The sequence below is a fragment of the Saimiri boliviensis genome, chromosome 13 (genome assembly GCF_048565385.1).
Source record: "Saimiri boliviensis isolate mSaiBol1 chromosome 13, mSaiBol1.pri, whole genome shotgun sequence".
Classification (NCBI taxonomy): Eukaryota; Metazoa; Chordata; class Mammalia; order Primates; family Cebidae; genus Saimiri; species Saimiri boliviensis.
The window spans coordinates 3,209,462-3,233,595 of NC_133461.1; the positions used below are offsets into that span (position 1 = coordinate 3,209,462).

Genomic DNA, 24,134 nt, shown 5'->3' on the forward strand with positions numbered 1-24,134 from the left:
CTGGGATGAGAAATGTGCACATCCTGAGGGCTGCTGGATAGGAGGCCCAGGGGCGTCCCGGCTAAGCAGGTGGTACTCCTTCAGACGCACCCAGGGTAAGCGAGTGAGTGACGATGCTGGTGCTGCCAGGCACCAGGCCCTACCAGAGAAGGAGCCCACATAGGAACTAGGGAGGCAGGGAGGCCCTGTGAGAGGAGGAGACCACGTAGGAATTCGGGGGAGGCTGGGAGGACCTGAGAGAGGAGGAGACCACATAGGAATTAGGGGGAGGCGGGGAGGTCCTGAGAGAGGAAGAGACCACGTAGGAACTAGAGGGAGGCGGGGAGGTCCTGAGAGAATGGGCTACACTGTAGCGTCAGTGTGGATGCCTCTCCTCCATGCACATTCTGCTCCACATGCGTGTAAATCTGTACCAGGCAAATCCATGTGGAATGTTCCAGACATGTGGGATATTTTAGAAAGTAATTTTAGAATTGGGAAGCATTTCTATTCAAGCCACAAGAACCAGAATCCATAAACGAACAGATTGAAAATCTGAGTCCATGACAATTTAAAAATTCCTGCCAGGAAGAGAAAAATAATGAAACCAGAAACCAAGAAAGAATTCTGTCACACAAAGTACAAAAACCTCTTTCCAGGAATGTAAATACTTTACACAAGTCTGCAAGAGTAAGACCAATAAGACTCACACGTCTACCTTCCAAAAACAATTGTTTAATTAAAATAAAAATATTACTCATGGCTAATGAACACGGAAAGATGCTAACTTCACTCATAATTAAAGAACTATAAATTAAAACAAAGACATACCATCTTAAAATGACCAAATTGTAGGAGACAACTTTTACAACACAGAGTATTGAAAATGGTATGGCCAGCCAGGCACGGTGGCTCACGCCTATAATCCCAGCACTTTGGGAGGCCGAGGCAGATGGATCACCTGCCTGGTCAACATGGCGAAAGCCTGTCTCTACTAAAAATACAAAAATCAGCCAGGCATGGTGGCACGCACCTGTCATCCCAGCTACTCAGGAGGCTGAGGCAGGACAATTGCTTGAACCTGGGAGGAGGAGGTTGCAGTGAGCTGAGATCGTGCCACTACACTCCAGCTTGGGCAACAGAGCAAAACTCTGTCCAAAAAAAAAAGAAAGAAAAGAAAGAAAATGGTACGGGTTGGGCCCAGTGGCTCATGTATGTAATCCAACCACTACTTGAGACCAGGAGCTCAAGAACAGCCTGGGCAACATGGTGAGACCTGATTTCTTTTTTTTTTTTTTTTAAGTAATAATTGTTTAAAAGAGGAAGAAAATGGTATGAAGAAATGGGCATTTATACACACCATTTATTGGCTGGAGGATAAAGTGATAAAGCCTCTTTGGAAAATACTTGGACAATATAAAAATTTTGAATTCACATATCCCTTGACCTAACAACTCTATTTTCAGAAATGGAGCTCACATTCCTATTAACCTAGGGTTTCCTCAACCTCACACTCCTGATGTTCTGGGCCAGGTCGCTCACAGCGGTGGAGACTGTGCTGGGCACTGCAGGGTGTTTGGCAGAATTCTCTATTCAAGAGATAACAGACGCACCCCACACCCAGCCCCGCGAGAGTGACAACCACAGTGTCCTCTAGGATACCACACTGCCCATCTTGAGAACTCAAGCATGGGCAAAAATATTCGATCACCATAGCTTTGTCTGGAAAAAAAGCCTGGAAACAACCTATATGCCTAACAACAGTGACTCGCTAATTATGATACACAATATAACACCGTACACCTGTTAAAAAGAAAGAGCCAGCTCTCTGATGAACAGATGTGGAATTACAGTTAAGATACACAGTTAACTGATAAAAAGGCACAGAATACTATGGGTTGACTAATAGAGGTATGGCGGAGACTTGTACAGGCACAAAATGTCCCTGGAAGGTTACAGAAGAAACTGCTAATGAAAGTTGTTTCTGGGGAGCAAAACTGGAACTAAGGAACCCAAAGAATATGTAACTTTTGGCCTTCTATACCCTTCTCTACTGTTTGATTTCTTAGGATGTGCACATAGGACTTATTCCAAAATATATTGATACACCATTATTTAATACATTTTCTGCTTTTAAGAAATAAAACTGGCTAAGCACAGTGGCTCACACCTGTAATCCCAGCACTCTGGGGGTCTACAGCAGGAGGATCACTTGAGGTCAGGAGTCCAAGACCAGCCTGAACCAACATGGTGAAACCCCATCTCTACTAAAACTACAAAAATTAGCTGGACATGGTGGCACACACCTATAATCCCAGGTACTCGGGAGGCTGAGGTAGGAGAATCGCTTGAACCTGGGAGGTGGAGGCTGCAGTGAGCTGAGATCATGCCACTGTACTACAACCTGGGGAATAGAGCATGAGTCCTCTCCCCCAAAAAATAAATAAAAATAAAAATATGACTATAGCCATTTTTTAATAGCACTATCGATAAGTGAGACAGGCATTCTTGAACTCTGCAGAACTCTGCAAAAGAAGGTATTAAATTAGCATGGACTTTCTAGACGGTCATATGGCATTCTATAAACAACTGGGGTGAAAAAAGTCATATTTATTAATTCAATTAATCTAACTGTAGGAATCTATCCTAAGAAAATAATTAAAGATGCATAAAAATATTCATATGCAAAGAAACAGTACTTATAATATTTAAAATATAAACAATATGCTAAGCGATGATGAAAATTAAATTTTATTATGCTAAATGCAGATGCTGAGGACTTTTATTTTGTAGTGACAGTCCATGTTGTCCAGGCTAGTCTCAAACTCCTGGGCTCAAGCACCCGTGGCCTCCAAAAGTGCTGGGATTACGAGCACGAGCCACCACACCCACCCAAGATACTGCAGATTTTAATAGCTTAAAATAGTAATAGTTGATAATGAGTGATAACTTTGACAGTGAGTGAAAAGAGGGAGGATTTATTTACAATATGTTATGGGAAAAGGTAGGTTACAAAAGTAGTCTGTACTGTGGCATAATTCTATTTTTGTATTTAAAAAACTATTTTAAACATGAACTATTAAGAAAAGCACATATAGAAAAAAAGTTGGAAATACCACCAATGCATTCTCTCCACATAGTATGTTTTCTTTCTTATAATTTAACTCATTGATTTTTGAAGTGATAAGTAAAACTGTACATATGTATGGTGTACAACATGATGTTCTGCTACAAGTATAAACTGAGGAATGGCTAAATCAACCTATGTTACATGCGTTATCTCATACATGTATTTCTTATGGGAGAACACTTAAAATTGCCTCTCACAGAAATTGTCCTCTTTTTTTTTTTAAGACAGAGTCTTGCTGTGTTGCCCAGGCTCGAGTACAGTAGTATGATCTCAGCTCACTGCAACCTCTGCCTCCTGGGTTCAAGTGATACTTCTGCCTCAGCCTCCTGAGTAGCCGGGATTATATGTGCATGTCACCACACCCAGATAATTTTTATATTTTTAGTAGAGATAGGGTTTTGCCATGTAGGCCAGGCTGGTCTTGAACTCCTAACCTCATGTGATCCACCCGCCTCAACCTCCCAAAGTGCTGGGATTACAGATGTGAGCCACCATGCCCTGCCAGCAATTTTCAAACATACAATATATTCTTATTAACACAGTCCCCATGATGTACAACAGCTCTCTTGAATTTACCCCTCCCACCTAACTGAAATATCGTGGCCTTTGGCCAACATCTCCCCAATACCCCAATCTCCCAGCCTCTGGTAATCACCACTTTGCTGTTTCTATGTATTCAACTTCATTAAACTCCACTATGGGTGCTTTTAACGTTTGCTAATTTTTTCCAAAATAAATATGCATTACTTGTATTATAAGATTTTCAGAGATAAAAATAAATGACTTTAAAATAAAAATTAAAGACACTGATAACAAGAGGATCCAAACTCACGTAAAGTGTGAAGTCAGGCCAGGCGTGGTGGCTCACACCTGCAATCCCAGCACTTTGAGAGGCCACCACACACCTGAGGTCAGGAGCTCAAGACCAGCCTGGCCAACATGGCAAAACTCCATCTCTACTAAAAATACAAAAATTAGCCAGGCGTGGTGGCAGGCACCTGTAATCCCAGCTACTCAGGAGGCTGAGGCAGGAGAATCACTTGAACCCAGGAAGCAGAGGTTACATTGAGCTGAGATCACACCACTGCACTCTAGCCTGGGCAACAAAAGCAAAACTCCATCTCAAAAAAAAACAGAAAGTGTGAAGTCATCTTTCAAAATGTAAATTTCATAGAGGTACATCCTGACTTACAATGGGATTATGTCCTGATAAACCCATGGTGAAATGAAAATATCACAAGCCAAAGGGTGTGGCTGACAGGGAGCTGTGGCTCACTGCCTCTGCCTAGCATGACAAGAGATGTAAGGTTTCTGAGAAATGTGCTTGCTTTCACACCACCATAAAGTCAAAATCCAAAGTCTAAACCATCTTCAGTCAGGGATCATCTGCATATGTAATTTAAGTACTGTGTTTGTTTTTCTGTCTCAGGAAGAAAATATACCAAATAGTTATCAGAAATTATCTCAGAATTAGAAGTGACTTTCTCCTTTAACTTTTTGTATCTTCCTAATTTTCTACAGTAATAATGGAAAGGGGGAGTTTGGAAAAGGTTTTTTCTTTTTTGGTAGAGATGGAGTCTCACCATGTTGCCCAGGTTGGTTTCAAATTCCTGGCCTCAAGCAACTTTCCTATCTCAGCTTCTGAAATGCTGGGATAACAGGCATGAGCCACCATGCTCGGCCCAGGAGGAGCATATTTTTGAAGTAACAGCCATTGGCTTTAGATTGAGCCCCAGCCCCAGCACTGGGGCCTGTCATCTTTAAAGATGCCCTAGACATTGGGCCTGTGGACCTCCCAGAAGTGGTAACTTTGGTGTGTAAGCTGTTTTGGGCCATCAAGAAATTATTCTCTTCCCTCAGATTCTCACAGGTCAGAGAACCCAGGAGCAAGCACGGAGATTCTACCACGCACAAAAGCAGAAAAGTTACCTTTGGCCACAGCAGAATCATATAAAAGTTTCTGTTTAAGAGAGGGGGGTGAGGGGACAGGAGGAGCCTCTGCCAGCCAATGTGGATATATTTTGATCCTCCACATATACTACACATTAAAATGTCTCTACCCTAAGGCATTGACAGGGCCAGAAAATAAAATGTTTTATCAGTCAACTGGAGTCAAGGGAAATCTAATGACAATTCGCTCCTTGAAATCTACACAAAAGGCTTTTAAAACTAGTTTATGGCTAAAATCCTCCTGACTCATGATCAGACTTTTTTAACAATCACTTAACAAAGTATATGCAAAATGATGACGATTACCTCTTCCTTTTCATGTAGCATAATATGCGCTTTGAGACTAGCCACTCTGGAGAATTTCTTGTTACACACAGGGCAGGTGGGATCTTCCCCGCTGTGAGTGCATTTATGAAGTGTCAGGTTGAATTCAACATTAAATGTTTGGGGGCACTGGTCACATCGATGTGGCTATTTGGAGAGAAAAGTGAAGACGCCACTGAAATACAGTCTTTTCACAGATGCTTGTTCAATAAATGTTATGAAAATATTAACAAGTACCAAAATGTACAGACAATCTACAGAAACTTCTGAAGTCTCCTCTGGCCCTTAAGTCAATAAATCCCAAATAGACCCAGTAAAGCACCTGACAGAATTGCTCAAAGGATTATACAGACGAAAACACATACATACATGTAGGAAATATGTCTAATAAGAAATGCTGCATATAAGCTGTTTTCTTTCAGTGAGCATAAGTGTTTGACAGTGAAACACCTTCCAAAGCTAACCTTTAAAACATGGTATTAAAACATTTTTTCTGGGCCTGTGCAGCAAAAAATTAAAAAACAAAACAAAAAAACATGTTTTTGTGCCTGGGCATGGTGGCTTACTCGTGTGATCCCAGCGCTCTGGAGGCCGAGGTGGGCAGATCACTTGGGCTCAAGAATTTGAGACCAGCCTGGACAACATGGTGAAACCCCATCTCTACTAAAAATAAGAAATTAGCCAGGTTGGTGGCAGGCGCCAATAGTCCCAGCTACTTGGGAGGCTGAGGCAAGAGAATCGCTTGAACCCGGGAGGCCAAGGCTGCAATGAGCTGAGATTGCACCAATGCACTCCAGCCTGGGCAACAGAGCAAGACTGTCTCAAAAAAAAAAAGTTTCTTTCTCCATGTGTTTGCATTACATGGGTTTGTGTTGAATGTTTAAGTACACGTGCCTACATTTGCCGTTTGTAAATGTATATGGATACTGGTATAAAATGAACACACAGAGAAAGAATCACATATTCTCAATGTTTGCTTCCAAACATTTTCCTGTCAAACTCTTCTATTCACTGAAATAATACAGTTTATGATGAATCTTAAAAAAAAAAAAAAAAAAAAAAAAAAAAGGCTACATATTAATTTATTGGATTGTACTCTCTGTGAAAAACTTCAGCTCATTAAGTTGGATTTTTCCCTTCTATTTTTGGCCAACTCCACTATTATAAACAAAATCACTTCAAGTAGGCTGGACACAATGGCTCACACCTGTAATTTCAGCACTTTGGGAGGCCAAGGCAGGCAGATCACCCTAAGGTCAAGAGTTCGAGGCCAGCTTGGCCAACATGGCAAAACCCCGTCTCTATTAAAAATACAAAAATGAGCTGGACGTGGTGGCACACACCTGCAATCCCAGCTACTCGGGAGGATGAGGCAGAAGAATCACTTGAACCCAGGAGGAGGAAGTTGCAGTGAGCTGAGATCTCGCCACTGTACTCCAGCCTGGGTGACAGAGCAAAACTCCATCTCAAAAAAAAAAAAAACCACTTCAAGTAAAATAATCATACAAAATTTCACTAGATTCTAACAGAGTTGCTTATCTAGGTCTAAGATTTTTCTCCAAATGGAAGGTTTTCTGCTATTCACTTGCAAAAAGATAACTGATATCTCTCTCTGAAATAACTGGAACCTAATGAGGATAATTTAGCACTTCAGATTGTGAAACCTGAGAAAATAATACCGGTACATACTGGTATATTACACTTATATTATATTATTGCAGCTACAACAGCATTTTGTGCTGAAAGTCAAGCCTAAGATGGTCACATTCTGTTCTCTAAAGGAAGTCCCTGGTATTGTTCTGGTCTCAAATGGCTCACTAGCTTACATGATCCTACCTGGATAAAAGTCAACAATCACTTTCTAATTACAGTTTTAACTGCCACTTTCCACCTATCAGGCAAGTCATTCCATTAAGACACTAAAATTCTTGGCATATCCCACAAGAGGTCCTGCGAAAAAGAGTTCCAATTTCTATTTAAGATTGTATTTAATATTTGCTCCCTCCTGAAATACAACCTAAAACATCTAGAATACCATTTTTAAATGCAAGATCACCTAAAGATAAAACTCTCTGCTGGAGAAAAATACTTCAAAACACACCACTTCTGTGTTCAGCCATACAGGAAATTGAAACTACATTTAAAAAGTAATATTTTTAAAATAATTCTTTGTCCACTAATAAATAACTTTAATATACAGATTCACCAGGACAAGCTCTCATTCTTTCTCCTTATCAAATGATAGCTAGGAATACAACTACAACTTTTAAAAAGGACAAAATACTTATTTGTATAATATAAAATGTTCTAGTATTTAGGAACCCAAATTATAAGAAAAGTTTTGATTATACATGTTGATTTTTACAATACCTCCAGTTTCAACGCTCACACTCCTGACATCACCTTTGAAAATACATACCTTGTCATTTCGCTCGTGATCCCTCATGTGGCGTTGAAACTGGGATTCTTTTGGAAAAGATAGCAGACAGATTTCACATTTATGGAAGTTTGGAACTTGATAGGCATAATTAGTGTTCTCCGCATTCAATGTTAAAACTCCATCTATAAAATTGCATAAGTATAGACAATAAATACCAATTGTTATTCTCATTACATAAATAAAACCAAATTATTGGTTACTGTTTAAAAATCAAATTATGTCAGAGATTTATGAGAGATTTTAGATGAAATTAAAGATATACTGATTTTTTTAGCTGACATGTTTTAAAGTTAGAAATGAGAAACGGCGGGATGACTAAGACACGGGACAATAGAAATCTAAATACTTATCAATGGGCTTTTCAGAAGCTTAAACTAAACTCCTGAGGCTTTACAGCCTCACACACCAAAACACACAAAAGCCATAATGATGCTTCTTAAACCAGGTGAACCTATTTAATAGTGTTTCAAATCACTACAAACCACAGATGCATTTCACCTCCAAATCACTTTAAGAGTTCATCAATAATCCACATTGTTTCTTATATCACTCAGTAAACAACTCAAGTAGAAATATTAAAGCTGTTAAACGCTAATTCACAAACTCAATGACTCTCAAAACTGCTGCAAAGCAAGATTAAGTCAAAAAGAAAAACTGCCAGGTGCAGTGGCTCATGCCTTTTATCCCAGCATTTTAGGAAGCGAAAGCAGAATTGCTTGAGGTCTGGAGTTCAAGACCAGCCTGAGCAACACCGTGAGAACCCATCTCTACTAAAAAATTAGCCAGGCATGGCAGTACATACCTGTAGTCCTAGCTATTGGGGAGGCTGAGGTGGAAGGATCTCTTGAACCCAAAAGTTTCAGGTTCTGGTGACCTCTGATCATACCACTGCACCCCCCACCTGGACCACAGAGCAAGACCCTGTCTCTTAAAAATAAAAAACTTTGCTCTCTCATATAGACATGGCTTATGAGGTTCAGGAAGACAAGGGATTGCACTGCCTCAGACAATCCTCAATTTTCACAAAGAGTTTCCATAAACCGACCCAGGTAAAGTGCTTTTAACTTAAAAGTGTCTTCAAATAAGACTATAAATGACAAATAATATAACACACGATAATCACAAAACTTGTCGAAAGTACCATAAAGATGTCCTAAATCTCTACAATTTTTTAAAGTAAATATACTTCAAGTGTTATAATTTGTACATAAATACATAATATACCTTGCTATGTGAAGACTAAATATGTTGCACACAGCTATTTATATCAAATTTGATCCAAAAATATTAGACTTCAGAAATTAGGGAGTGAAGGATAAGCCGAAGACCTTTCACTCAAGAAAGCCCCTCGGTCTCAAAAGTCTGTGTGGTTCACACAGGCACTCAAGATGTTCTATAGACCTTGAAATCTTTGTTTTGAGAAGACAGTCTGCAGTTTCCATTTCTGCTAAGAATCTCCTGGCCCAAGTTTGAATCTGCCCCTTAGCAAGGACAAGGAGATTCCAAAAGACAGGAGGCAGGTGAAGCCCACGTGGGAGAGGACAGAGACAGGGTAGAAGTCAGCAAAAGCTGCAAACATTTTTCTAGCAGAACCTTGAGAAAAGGTGAATTCCAGCTTCAAGAAATAAATATAAGGTAGCCGGGCGCGGTGGCTCAAGCCTGTAATCCCAGCACTTTGGGAGGCCGAGGCAGGTGGATCACGAGGTCGAGAGATCGAGACCATCCTGGTCAACATGGTGAAACCCCGTTTCTACTAAAAAGTGCAAAAAATTAGCTGGGCATGGTGGCACGTGCCTGTAATCCCAGCTACTCAGGAGGCTGAGGCAGGAGAATTGCCTGAGCCCAGGAGGCGGAGGTTGCGGTGAGCCGAGATCACGCCATTGCACTCCAGCCTGGGTAACAAGGGCAAAACTCCGTCTCAAAAAAAAAAAAAAAAAAGAAATATAAGGTAATTTAAAGAATGCAACTTCATACATAAAAAGTGAGTCCACTAAGTAAAAGATACACATCTCTTTTTTTTTGAGACGAAGTCTCGCTCTTGTTGCCCAGACTGGAGTGCAGTGACATGATCTCAGCTCACTGCAATCTCCACCTCCCAGGTTCAAGCAATTCTCCTGCCTCAACCTCCCAAGTAGCTGGAATTACAGGCATGCGCCACGACATCCGGCTAATTTTTTTTATTTTTAGTAGAGACGAGGTTTCTCCATGCTGGTCAGGCTAGTCTCAAACTCCCAACCTCAGATGATCTGCCCATCTTGGCCTCCCAAAATGCTGGGATTACAGGCGTGAGCCACCCCACCCAGCCTGCATGATTTTTATTCTATTTATTCTTAACTATATTCACATCCTGTTCAAAGACCATATTTTCAAAATTTCTGCACTAAAACTAACAGCAAATGTTTTATGACTTTCCAGGCCCAAATAATATGACTGTTGGGACCACAGCAATTGATATAAAATTCCCTTGGGAAACTGTGTAGTGTGGTAAGAAACAGTTTAAAGGTTAGGAAGGAACAAATAAAATATCTGTTGAAAACTGGGTTTTAAAAACACAGTTACAAGTGTTTTAACCTAAAGGCTGAATACATTAATAAAAGAGCTCCTCAACTTAATTTCTGAAATGCAAAATTAAAAAGCTATCTGAGGATGATAAAACCATTTTTACAGTCTCTATGTTGAAACCACTTAATATGCTGTCCAAAAATGAAAAGGAATTCACTGAAATTGATAGATAAAACCCTAGGAGGCATGAACTATACATTTAAAATTGAAAAATGATGTTGAAGCCAGGGACAGTGACTCACGCCTGTAATCCCAGCAATATGGGAGACCAAAATAGGTGGATCACCAGAGGTCAGGGGTTTGAGACCAGCCTGGCCAACATGGTGATACCCCTTCCTCTCCACTACAAATACAAAAGTTATCTGGGCTTGACAGCGTGTGCCTGTAATCCCAGTTACTAGGGAGGCTGAGGCAGAAGAATTACTCGAACCCAGAAGGCAGAAGTTGCAGTGAGCCAAGATCGCACTTTAGCCTGGGCAACATTGGGAGACTGTCTCAAAAGAAAAAAAGGAAAAAAAATGTTGATTCACTTATGAATTAAGACTTTTCCAGAAAAATAGTTATCTTAAGAAGTAAGACTTTCCTCCTTAACAAACTCAAAAAAAATATTTTTTTCAGTAAGTCTTTTCTTCCAAACAGTGATATAATAAATATTAATTTGGTTCAGACACAAACTTAAAACAATAATTCAAATTAAAGTGACTGGAAACGTTTTTTAAAACAACAAAACGGTCTAGTTTCCACACTGGGCATAATTTTGAAACCCAGAGGTGGTCTAGGCTCTCGCTCTGCCGAGGGGGCACACCTTTGTACAGGCTGTCCGCGGTCCCCTGCGCTCTGCGGAAACGCCTTCCTGCCAGGACGCGGGGGCCTCCACCGCCCCCATTCTGCTTCTGCTTGCTTTCCTTCTGCTCAGAGTCAGCTCTTTCTGGGCAGTGTCCCAGGCCTCAAATAACACCTTTGGTCCATCATGCCTTCAAGTTTATTCAAACTTCTGGTCCCCAGGGTATCTGTTGTTCAGAAAGAGGTCTACTAAATTAATGCAACCTGGTTGGGCAGGGTGGCTCATGCCTGTAATGCCTGCGTTTTGGAAGGTGGAGCCAGGAGAACTGCTTGAGGCCAAGAGTTTGAGACCAGTCTGGACAACATAGGGAGATGCTGTCCCTGTTTTTAAAAAGAGACAGAATGTCTAATCCATGCATCCTTAGATAAGGGCTTTTAACTGAGAGGAGCCCCAGGTGGGCAGCAGGAGATGGTGCCCCTGTGGAACTGCATACTCACACATGCGCATATGCACACCGCTCCACACACCTCCATTGTTCAGGGATCTCCGCAGTCCCAGGGGCCATCAAATCCATTAGGGGACCAGTGATCAAAGAAAGATGTGATCAAATGAATGACCCCTCTTCATAGACTGGCCTTCTGGGGAACAGCTGCATTTTGTTAAAGGCAGCTAAAAGGACTTGAGGTTTTTGGCAGCAGATATTCCTAATGCCTTCCAAGTCAGAATAGGCATTCCCTGCATTCCTACGCACACACACATACCAAAATGCACACAAAAAATTCATCTGGAACAGTACTTTTCAGCTGTGTGTTTCTGCCCCTTAAGAAAACAGAGTGTAGGTCACTGTAAGAGTTCACTGTGGCCGGGCGCGGTGGCTCAAGCCTGTAATCCCAGCACTTTGGGAGGCCGAGGCAGGTGGATCACGAGGTCAAGAGATCGAGACCATCCTGGTCAACATGGTGAAACCCCGTCTCTACTAAAAATACTAAAAATTAGCTGGGCATGGTGGCGCGTGCCTGTAATCCCAGCTACTCAGGAGGCTGAGGCAGGAGAATTGCCTGAACCCAGGAGGCGGAGGTTGCGGTGAGCCGAGATCGCGCCATTGCACTCCAGCCTGGGTAACAAGAGCGAAACTCCGTCTCAAAAAAAAAAAAAAAAAAAAAAAGAGTTCACTGTATACCGGGGATGCATATGTAGAATTCAAAGGCAGTTTACCCAGACAGCCACCTCACACATAAAAATATGACCACTGTTTGCTTTAATTATTCACCCTTTCTGATACCAAGAACTCTAAACTATGAAAATTAAACAAAAACTGATTAGACAATGGTAAGAAAATGAGCAGCTCTGTTTTCCTTATGTAGAGACTAGTTTCAAAATCAGTTTAAGTCTTTACATACTCTAAATAGAACATAATAGTTGTCTACCACTGCAGGGCTGAGGGCCCGACAGGGTCGTGGGGTGAGCCTTATACTGTACTGAGGCGCAGGATCCGAGAAATAAAGAAACAGGACACAGAAGTACAAAGAAAACGCAGCTGGGCTCAGGAGGCCACGCCACCTATAAGCGGAGTCAGGCGAGGCCCTGAATGTCCAGAAGCGTATTTATTGTGTATAGGTTAGGGGGCAGGGCAGTAAGTGAAATCATCTTTAAGGATAGTGATAGGGTCGTGAGCAATAAAACATGGGGTCCACCCCCATTAGGTTACCTAGGCCAGGAGGTGGACAGTGTGCAGCAAGGGGCCCGTTCCCATGAAGGCGAGGGCCGTGTGCAGTAAGGGGTCCACCCCCATTAGGTCACCGAGGCTTGAAGGTGGGCCGTGCGCAGTGAAGAGGGTGTAGTGTGCAATACTTCTATCTATGGGCAAACTACTTCTAAGATTTATAGGAGAATAAATCTTTAGGTCACATAGCAGTGACAGGGCTGTCAAGGTTACTGCCACCTTCTGGCAGCTTCCATTGGGTTCTATGGGAAGATGCTTTTCAAGTAGCACAGTAGCAAGAGCTGATAAAGTTCACAGTCACCAAGGTGGATTGCCGGTCTGAGGGCAGCCTTCCACAAGAACTGGAGCAAGGTTCTACAACTCCTTTATCAGGAGGAGTGGCTCTTGTCCCAAGCCTGCCATATAGCAGGTACCTTTACAATACTGAATGCTGCCACCTGGGCCATGGATTCTTGTCCTGGTATAACTGTTTGTCCCTTAAATCATGCTCTGCACTGTGCTTGCTCTAGGCATTCCTCCAATTATAAGCTGCTTATCCCTTAATTCATGTTCTGTACTGCATCCACTCTAGGCATTCCTCCGATTATGAACTAAGATATAATTATAGGTATACATGTAGGAAAATATTCTTTAGGCACTCATAGTATCAACCAGGCATCCCCAAACTACGGCCCACGGGCCGCATGTGGCCCCCTGCTGCACTTCAGGAAGGGGCACCTCTTTCATTGGTGGTCAGTGAGAGGAGCACAGTATGTGGCAGCCCTCCAATGGTCTGAGGGACAGTGAACTGGCCCCCTGTGTAAAAAGTTTGGGGACGCCTGCTATCAACTATTATATGATTATACATAAAGGATTATATAAAGGGATTCTTTCTATAAACTAATATATGATTGTGTAAAGGATTATATAAAAGGGAATAGCTGAATAGTAACACTATAAAGTGAGATATTCTTCAAGCCCTAACTGTGCCAGGGTTCTGCTTAGCTGTCCTTCCTCGATGCCTATATGGGGAGTTACCCACATACCACCCCCAAAATAATAAAGCCTATCTCAGAGTTGTGCAGAATAAATGAGACAATGCTTCCTGCAGCTACTGGGACAAGGAACTGCCAATAACTTAGGGCTATGGTCATCTCTTTACTCAATGCCCAACTCATCACTCCATAATCCCACTACTCCATGACTATATTCAGGACTGATTTGTCACGACTTGGGACTAGATAAGCTATCTTAAAAATTGATCTTCTACCCCGATCAGGTCCACCAATCAGGCTAATCAGCTAAATCTTAATGGCAAAGGTCTCTTATACCCCACCTAGAGACCCTACATTGATTTATACAAAACGTCTATTTGAGGCCAAGTTCCAACAAAACTTACTACATTTATAGCATTCCATGGATTTCACTCAAATTGGCCTCTTATGAAAAACTCTTAAGCCGTATGCATTTAAAATCTCAGTTATCTGTAGGTCTTAATGTATTTCATATTAAAATAAGAGATTAAACAGTTTCAGTTTCTGCATACTTTCTAAAATAACTGAGCTAGTCCTTGAGCTTTTTATGTTTTTGTTTTTACATTTTGAATAAAAATCTTTCTAAAATACAGTTGATCTTCCTCACTCTGCTCTCAGTGTACACCACCCTCAGGTCCCTACTCCCTCACCCCCTATTCCTCCAAGACACCAGCCCTCTGGCCAGGCACCCACACTGCTCCCACCTTCTCATCCTGACACCACACGCTGTGTCATCACAAGTACACCTGGGACGCCTGACAGGCATCATGCCACTCCAAACTGCTACCACTTTAGGTCATCTCTACTATCTTTTTTTTTTTTTTTTTTTTTTTTTTGTTTTGAGACGGAGTCTTACTCTGTCACCCAGGCTGGAGTTCAGTGTGCAGTCTCCACTCACTGCAACCTCCACCTCCCAGATTCAAGTGATTATCCTGCCTCAGCCTCTGGAGTAGCTAGAATTACAGGTATGCGCCACCACGCAGGGCTAATTTTTGCATTTTTAGTAGAGACCGGGTTTCACCACATTGGTTAGGCTGGTCACGAATTCCTGATGCTGCCTCAGCCTCCCAAAGTGCTGGGATTACAGGCTTTAGCCACTGTGCCCGGCCTCTTCTTTACTTGTATTTAAAACTCCCTTCTGCCGGGCACGGTGGCTCAAGCCTGTAATCCCAGCACTTTGGGAGGCCGAGGCGGGTGGATCACGAGGTCGAGAGATCGAGACCATCCTGGTCAACATGGTGAAACCCCGTCTCTACTAAAAATACAAAAAACTAGCTGGGCGTGGTGGCGCGTGCCTGTAATCCCAGCTACTTAGGAGGCTGAGGCAGGAGAATTGCCTGAGCCCAGGAGGCGGAGGTTGCGGTGAGCCGAGATCACGCCATTGCACTCCAGCCTGGGCAACAAGAGTGAAACTCCGTCTCAAAAAAAAAAAAAAAAAAAAAAAACTCCCTTCTACCTTCTTCCCTGTTTTCCACTGCTCCTCCCATATTTGTCAACGTTCAGGTTTTAACACAGCTGGTCTTTATCAGGTAAAACTCTAAAGTGTTTGGATCCTGGAACACTTTTGCTTCAAAGCCTGGCACATAATGTGTACCTAACAAATAGATGTTAAATATTTGGAGATAGACAGGCGCTAGTGGCTTTTTTTTTTTTTTTTTAACCCTCTTCCCAGTTGTCTGAAGTTCCCAAAACCAATTTATCTAATTCCCACCTTCAGCCTCACTGGCTCATGTCCTCCACCTCAAAACTGCCTATATTAGATTCAATCTATTCCCAGCTTAAGTACCCTTTAACTATTCTTATTTTATACACACATACCTGGCCCACGTGGTTGTTCCCAGGAGCTGGCTGAAATAAGTCTGCATAATTTTCTTTGTAGAGTCTCTCAGAAAGCCAAATGCTCGGACTGGATAACACCACCAGCCACGGGCACCTGCTTTCTTCCAGGAAGGGGCACTCACCTGTCACTCAAAAGCACCTGCACTGGGAAGTAGAGAAAACCAGAGGACTCCTGCCCTTTCTGAATCTTACAGCGAACCAGAGAAGATGCCAGTCCTTTCTGAATCTTACTGATTATCTATTCAAATAGATTTACTCATAAGCGGGTACTCAAATGGAAATGAAATGTAACTCATATGGAAAATTAATCCCTAACCTGTATTCAACAGGAAAAGGAGTATGTTCTGAATGGTATCACTTCTAAAAAAAAAAAAAAAGTCTCGGGGCAGCAGAGATATACCATGCATTTGCTTATGTATTCCAAAAAAAAAAAAAATCTGTAAAACCACAGAAAAAAAGTAGCATTGGTTGCCTGTGAAAAAGGCAACCATCTGACTGGAAATGGGGGCTGGTGAGGGAGACATACGTAAGTATCACAGGTGAATGTCGAATCATGATAATATATTACCAAAAGCAATTAAACATAAACAAAATAACTTTATGGGAGGTGGGGGGAAGGCAAGTCATATTGTCCATGCCCTTGTTATATAGCTAAGGAAACTCACACCCAGAGAAATTAAGCCACTTAGTCAAATTTACATAATTAACCAGTGGCATAACTAGTACTAATTTTCAATTAATAATCCAGGACACTCTCCTAATTAATTATGCTTAAGATAATGGCTTCTGAGATAAGACCCCAGTTGCTGGGCCATGCGCAGTGGCTCATGCCTGTAATCCCAACACTTTGGGAGGCCAAGGGGAACAGATCACCTGAGGTCAGGGGTTCAAGACCATCTTGGCCAATATGCCAAAACCCCATCTCTACTAAAAATACAAAAATTAGCCAGGCATGGTGGCCCAAGCCTGTAATCCTAGGTACTCAGGAAGCTGAGGCAGGAGAATTGCTTGAACCTGGGAGGCAGAGTTTGCAGTAAGCCGAGATTCGCACCATTGCACTCCAGCCTGGGAGGGAAGAGGGAAACTCCATCTCAAACTAAACAAAAAAATACAAGGACCCCAGTTGTTACTTTAAGCCTAGTGTAAAAACAATAGACAAACTTGGATTTTGTCAGCAATAATATATATTAATATGTAAGCCTGTTTATTCAATTAAGAGCCAAGCCAAAGTAGGACCCTAGTTATCAAAGGCATGAGTTGTTTCAGTGAAACAATTAAATCCCAAAACTTTGGTATTTGCCATAAAAATGATATAAAGTACAAGTATGACATGACAAATATCTGTTAAGAAACTCAATAAATGGTCCCTAATAGTGTCAATTCGCTCATATTCTTACAGCAAACTGTTTTCCAAGACAGGTTCACCTGGCCAGGTGCAGTGACTCATGCCTATAATCCCAGCACTTTGGGAGGCCAAGACAGGTGGATCACCTGAGGTCAGCAGTTCAAGACCAGTCTGACCAACATGGTGAAACCCCGCCTTCACTAAAAAAACTAAAATTAGCTGGGCATGGTGGTACGAACCTATAAGCCCAGCTACTCAGAAGGCTTAAGCAGTAGAATTGCTTAAACCCGGGAGATGGAGGCTGCAGTGAGCCGAGGTTGCAGTAAGCTGAGATGCCCTACTGCACTCCAGCCTGTGTGACAGAGCAAGGCTCCATCTCAAAAAAAAAACAAAAAAAAACAGGTTATAAAGACCATGCTGATAAAACAGGATGCAGTAAAAAGAATCACTTGAACCCTGAAGGCAGAAGTTGCAGTGGGCTGAGATCGAAGCACTGCACTCCAGTCCAGGTGACAGAGCAGGACTCTCTCTCAAAAAAAAAAAAAAAAAAAAAAAAAAAAAAAAAAAAGTTCACCTTTGCCCAGGTGTTTCAATGCTCATTTTGCCTTCGCCGCCATCTCCTTCCTTTTAACGGAGAGCGCCGGGGTGACGTCTGTGTACCTGTTTATGAAGCGGTACGCGGCGGAGGACATGTACAGGCCCCACCCCGGCTTCTACCGCCCTCGGCTGAGCAACTGCTCGGATTACTCGGGCCAGTTCCTACACCCAGACGCCTGGGTCAGGGGCCGCAGCCCCTCCGAGATCTCCAGCGAGGCCTCCCTGCAGATGAACAGCAACTACCCTGCCTTGCTCAAGTACCCCGACTATGACCAGATGTCATCTTCACCCTGCTGAGCCTCGGCCACCCGCATCCCTGGACCGTGGGTGGCCAGGCAACCCTGCCTGTTCTCTCCAGGTGACCCCTGAGCCCCAGGCCTGTGGTTGACAGGCCCAGGCCACCCATGCTTAGCTGTTGTCACTTGACCCCAGTCCTCTCCCCGCTTCTCCAGAAGGGCTCTAAATGGCCCCCAGCGTGGGTGTGGGAGTCTGGAGTTTGCAGGCAGGCTGATTGGCTGGAACATGAAAGAAGCCCCACCCGTGTGAGTGCCAATCACAGCTGTGGCTCCAGGAAGCCAGCCGCCGCCTGCAAGCCCAGGAGAGGCTGATGTTCCGTTTGTATATTCTTCCTGCACCCCCCACTTCACGGCCCTAGCCCATGGCCAGCTCTGAGATGCCAAGTTCCTTACACAGATGCAGCTGGACTCATGCACTTGCCAACTGCCCTGGCCTTCACGTTCAAGATTTGCACCCTCTGGCCGAAAAAAAAAAAATTATTGTATTAATGTAAACTTTTTCTTTTCATGCTTAATGTTATTAAGTCTCCCTCATTTTTTAAAGGAACATCAACCCCCTTTGAAATACTTACTTTACTATCTGTAAATTCTTATTTCTAAAGACAGACTGTAGGGCAGAGATCTAGGACGGCTGATCAGGAGCAGCTCAGGATTGCAGCTCCCAGGGAAAGCGCGGAGGGTGAGTGGACGCTGCATTTCCAGAGGGATTTTTATTGCCCATGGACCAGGAGATTCCCAGGCGGAGAAGCCCCAAGGGTCACCAGCGACACTGGTTTGGCCAGCCAGGCTGGTTTGGCCCGCGAGGCTGTTTTTGCCCACACAGCTGTTTAAGCAGCACCCTGGTGTGGCAGTTCTCCATACAAAATACACGGGTCCAGACGCCGTGTTAGCTGGCGATTGGAGCTCCTGGCAGACAGAGTTGCCCATTCAATTGATTAAAAAGGAAACTGAAACAGGGAGCCAGGCCAGAAAATTCCTGGGCAAAAAAGCGCCACAAATCTCCATGCAGCTATTTCATCTGGCACAGTGGGTTGCCGCCCAGGAATAACACAGATCCCGGCGCCTTTTCAACAGGTGACTGGAACACCTGGTAGACAGAGTCAACTGTTCAACTAAAAAATAAATAAATAAAAAATAAAGGGCTCTGAGGCAGGGAGCCAGGTGATCAGGCTCAGCTGGTCCCACCCCCACAAAAAAATAGCAATCAGAACCGCTCTGGATTGAGTGTTGCACAGCAAGCACAGCTGAACCCGGGACAGCCTAGCTCTGTGGGGGAGGGACATCCGCCATTACCGAGGCAGTCCACCACTACAGAGGTAGTTTGCCATGGCTGAGGCAGCCCGCCATTACCGAGGCAGTCCGCCATTACAGAGAGAGGCCACCATTATAGAGGTGGGCCACCATTGCAGAGGCAGTTCTAACTACACCCATATAAACAGGACTGCAGGGAAGTTCACACAGCAGCTGGGCGGAGCCCACAGCAGCTCAGCAAAACCTCTGCAGGCAGACAGTGACTAGCCTGCCTCCTCGCTGGGCAGGGCAGCCTGAAAAAAGGCAGCAGCACAACAAAAACTCATAAATAAAGCCCTGACTCCCTGGGGCAGAGCACCTGGGGAGAAAAAAAAAATTAAAAAGGGGTTTATGAGTTCTGCTGCAGCAGACTTAAACATACCTGCCCAGCAGCTCTGAATGAACAACAGAGCTCACAGCTCAGCACGTGAGCTCCTATAAAGAACAGACTGTCTCCTCAAGCAGCTCCCTGACACCTGTATATCCAAAGAGTCACCTCACAAAGGAGAGTTCAGATTGACCTCTGGCGGGTATCCTTCTGGGACAAAGATAGCAGAAGAAGAAACTGGCAGCAACCCTTACCATTCTGCAGCTGCTGCAGGTGATCTCCAGGCAAGCAGGGCCTGGACTGGACCTTAGCAGTCCTACAGCAGAGGGGCCAGACTGTCAGAAGGAAAACTAAGAAACAGAAAAAAATAACTTCATCATCAACAAACTCGATGTCCACTCAGAGACCCAATCTGTAAGTCAACAACTACAAAGACGACAGGTGGATAAATCCACAAAGATGGGAAGAAACCAGCAGAAAAAGGATGAAAACATCCAAAACCAAAATGCCTCTCCTCCTACAAGGGATCACAACTCATCACCAAGGGAACAAGGCTGGATGGAGAATGAGTGTGATGAATTGACAGAATCAGGCTTCAGAAGGTAGGTAATAAGAAACTTCTGTGAGCTAGAAGAACATGTTCTAATCCAATGCAAAGAAACTAAGAACCTTGAAAAAGGATTTGATGAAATGCTTATGAGAATAAACAACTTAGAGAGGAATATAAGTGAATTAATAGAGCTGAAAAACACAACACGAGAATTTCGTGAAGCATACACAAGTTTCAACAGCCGAATGGACCAAGCAGAAGAAAGGATATCAGAGGAAGAAGATCAACTCAATGAAATAAAACGAGAAGGCAAGAAAGGAGAAAAAAACGGTAAAAAGGAATGAACGAAGTCTCCAAGAAATATGGGACTATGTGAAAAGACCTAATCTATGTTTGATATGTGTACCTGAACGTGACAGAGAGAATGAATCCAAGCTGGAAAATACTTTTCAGGATATTATCTAGGAAAACTTCCCCAACCTAGCAAGGCAGGCCAATATTCAAGTCCAGGAAATACAGAGAACACCACAAAGATATTCCTCAAGAAGAGCAACCCCGAGGCACATAATCATCAGATTCACCAGAGTTGAAATGATGAAGAAAATGCTAAGGGCAGCCAGACAGAAAGGCTGAATTACCCACAAAGGGAAGCCCATCAGACTCACAGCAGATCTCTTAGCAGAAACCCTACAAGCCAGAAGAGAATGGGGGCCAATATTCAACATCCTTAAAGAAAAGAACTTTCAACCCAGAATTTCATATCCAGCCAAACTAAGCTTCATAAGTGAAGGAAAAATAAAATCCTTTACGAACAAGCAAGTACTCGGAGACTTCATCACCACCAGGCCTGCTTTATAAGAGCTCCTGAAAGAGGCACTAAACATAGAAAGGAGCAAGCAGCACCAGCCACTCCAAAAACATACCAAATGGTAAAGAGCATTAACACAATGAAGAAACTGCATCAACTAACGGGCAAAACAGTCAGCTAGCATCAAAATGGCAGATCAAATTCACACATAACAATATTAACCCTAAATGTAAATGGGCTACCTACCCCAATCAAAACACACAGACTGGCAAATTGGATAAAAAGCCAAAACCCATTGGTGTGCTGTATCCAGGAAACCCATCTCATATGCAAGGATACACAAAGGCTCAAAATAAAGGGATGGAGGAAGATTTACCAAGCAAATGGAGAGCAAAAAAAAGCAGGAGTTGGATTCTCGTCTCTGATAAAACAGACTTTAAACCAACAAAGATCAAAAGAAACAAAGAAGGACATTACATAATGGTAAAAGGATCAATACAACAAGAAGAGGTAACAATCCTAAATATATATATGCACCCAATACAGGAGCACCAAGATACATAAGGCAAGATCTTAATGACTTGCAAAGAGACGTAGACTCCCACACAATAATAGTGGGAGACTTTAACCCACTTGTCAATATTAGACAGATCAACGAGACAGAAAATTAACAAGGATACCCAGGACTTGAACTCAGACCTGGACCAAGCAAACCTAATAGACAGTTGCAGAACTCTCCACCCCAAATCCACAGAATACACATTCTTCTCAGCACCATATCACACCTACTCTAAAACTGACCACATAATTGGAAGTAAATCACTCCTCAGCAAATGCAAAAGAATGGAAATCATAACAGTCTCTCAGACCACAGTGCAATCAAGTTAGAACTCAGAATTTAGAAACTAACTCAGAATGGCACAGCTTCATGGAAACTGAACAATTTGCTCTTGAATGTTGACTGGATAAACAATGAAATGAAGGCAGAAATAAAGATGTTCTTCGAAACTAACGAAAACAAAGACACTACATACCAGAATCTCTGGGACACATTTAAAGCATTCTCTAGAGGAAAATACATAGCAATAAATGCCCACATGAGAAGCAAGGAGAGATCTAAAATCGACACCCTATCGTCAAAATTGAAAGAGCTAGAGGAGCAAGATAAAAAAAAAAAAAAAAAAAAAAAAAACTCAAAATCTAGCAGAAGACAAGAAATAACTAAGATCAAAGCAGAACTGAAGGAGATAGAGGACATGAAAAACACTTCAAAAAAATCAATAAATCCAGGAGCTGGTTTTTTTGAAAAGATCAACAAAATAGATAGGCCAGATTAATAAAAAAGAAAAGAGAGAATAATCAAATAGATGCAATAAAAAATGATAAAGGGGATATCACAAATACAAACCATCGTCAGAGATTATTACAAACAACTCTATGCATATAAACTAGTAAACCTGGAAAAAATGGATAAATTCCTGGACACTTGCATCCTCAAAAGCCTCAACCAGGAAGAAGTCAAAACCCTAAATAGACCAATAACAACGTCTGAAGTTGAGGCAGCAATTAAGAGCCTACCACCCAAAAAAAAACCAGCTCCAGATGAGTTCACAGCTGAATTCTACCAGACATACAAAGAGGAGCTGGTACCATTCCTTCTGAAACTATTCCAAACAAATACAAAAAGAGGAAATTCTTCCCAAATCATTTTATGAGACCAACATCATCCTGATACCAAAACCTGGCAGAGACTCAGCAAGAAAAAAAAACTTCAGGCCAATATCCATGATGAACATAGATGCAAAAATCTTCAATAAAATACTGGCAAACCGATTGCAACAGCACATCAAAAGCTTATCCACCACGGTCAAGTTGGCTTCATCCCAGGGATGCAAGACTGGTTCAACATACGCAAGTCTGTAAACATAATTCACCACATAAAGAGAAATAAAGACAAAAAATACATGATTATCTCAATTGATGCAGAGAAGGCCTTTGACAAAATTCAACAGCACTTTATGCTAAAAACCCTCAATAAACTAGGTACTGACAGAACATATCTCAAAATAATAGAAGCTATTTACGACAAACCAACAGCCAGTATCATACTGGTTGGGCAAAAACTGGAAGCACTCCCTTTGAAATCTGGCACTAGACAACGACGCCCTCTCTCTCCACTCCTATTCAATATAGTATTGGAAGTTCTAGCCAGAGCAATCAGGCAAGAAAAAGAAATAAAGGGTATTCAAATAGGAAAGGAGGAAATCAAATTGTCTCTATTTGCAGACGACATGATTATATATCTAGGAGACCCCATTGTCTCAGCCCAAAATCTCCTAAAACTGATAAGCAACTTCAGCAAAGTCCCAGGATACAAAGTCAATATGTAAAAATCACAAGCATTCCTATATACCAGCAACAGACTTAAAGAGAGCCAAATCAAGAATGAACTGCCGGGCCGGGCGCGGTGGCTCAAGCCTGTAATCCCAGCACTTTGGGAGGCCGAGGCGGGTGGATCACGAGGTCGAGAGATCGAGACCATCCTGGTCAACATAGTGAAACCCCGTCTCTACTAAAAATACAAAAAAAAAACTAGCTGGGCGTGGTGGCGCGTGCCTGTAATCCCAGCTACTTAGGAGGCTGAGGCAGGAGAATTGCCTGAGCCCAGGAGGCGGAGGTTGCAGTGAGCCGAGATCGCGCCATTGCACTCAAGCCTGGGTAACGAGAGCGAAACTCCGTCTCAAAAAAAAAAAAAAAAAACAGAATGAACTGCCATTAACAATTGCTACAAGGAGAATAAAATACCTAGGAATACAACTAACAAGGAACGTAAAGGACCTCTTCAAGAAGAACTACAAGCCACTGCTCAACGAAATAAGAGAGGATACAAACAGATGGAGAAACATTCCATGTTCATGGTTAGGAAGAATCAATATTGTGAAAATGGCCATACTGCCCAAAGTAATTTACAGATGCAATGCTATCCCCATCAAGCTACCAATGACCTTCTTTACAGAACTGGAAAAAACCACTTTAAACTTCATATGGAACCAAAAGAGAGCCCACATAGCCAAGTCAATTCTAAGCAAAAAGAATAAAGCGGGAGGCATCACACTACCAGACTTCAAAGTATACTACAAGGCTACAGTAATCAAAACAGCATGGTACTGGTACCA

General features: G+C 42.6%; 1 protein-coding gene across 5 annotated transcripts in view; it reads right to left on the minus strand.

The window, feature by feature from the left end:
• The window catches only part of ZNF236 (zinc finger protein 236), a 160,523-nt gene that overhangs the window by 115,737 nt on the left and 20,652 nt on the right, over positions 1–24,134 (minus strand). For 3 of the 5 annotated variants that reach the window (XM_074383233.1, XM_039463864.2, XM_074383232.1), the window contains exons 2-3: positions 7,803–7,945; positions 5,366–5,530 (exon numbers count right to left, since the gene is read on the minus strand). The exons of the other annotated variants lie outside the window; for them this stretch is intronic. In XM_074383233.1, coding sequence (XP_074239334.1) covers positions 5,366–5,530; positions 7,803–7,829 — 192 coding nt within the window. In that variant the 5' untranslated portion in view covers positions 7,830–7,945. The remainder of the gene's footprint in view (positions 1–5,365; positions 5,531–7,802; positions 7,946–24,134) is intronic. 5 annotated transcript variants of the gene reach the window in all.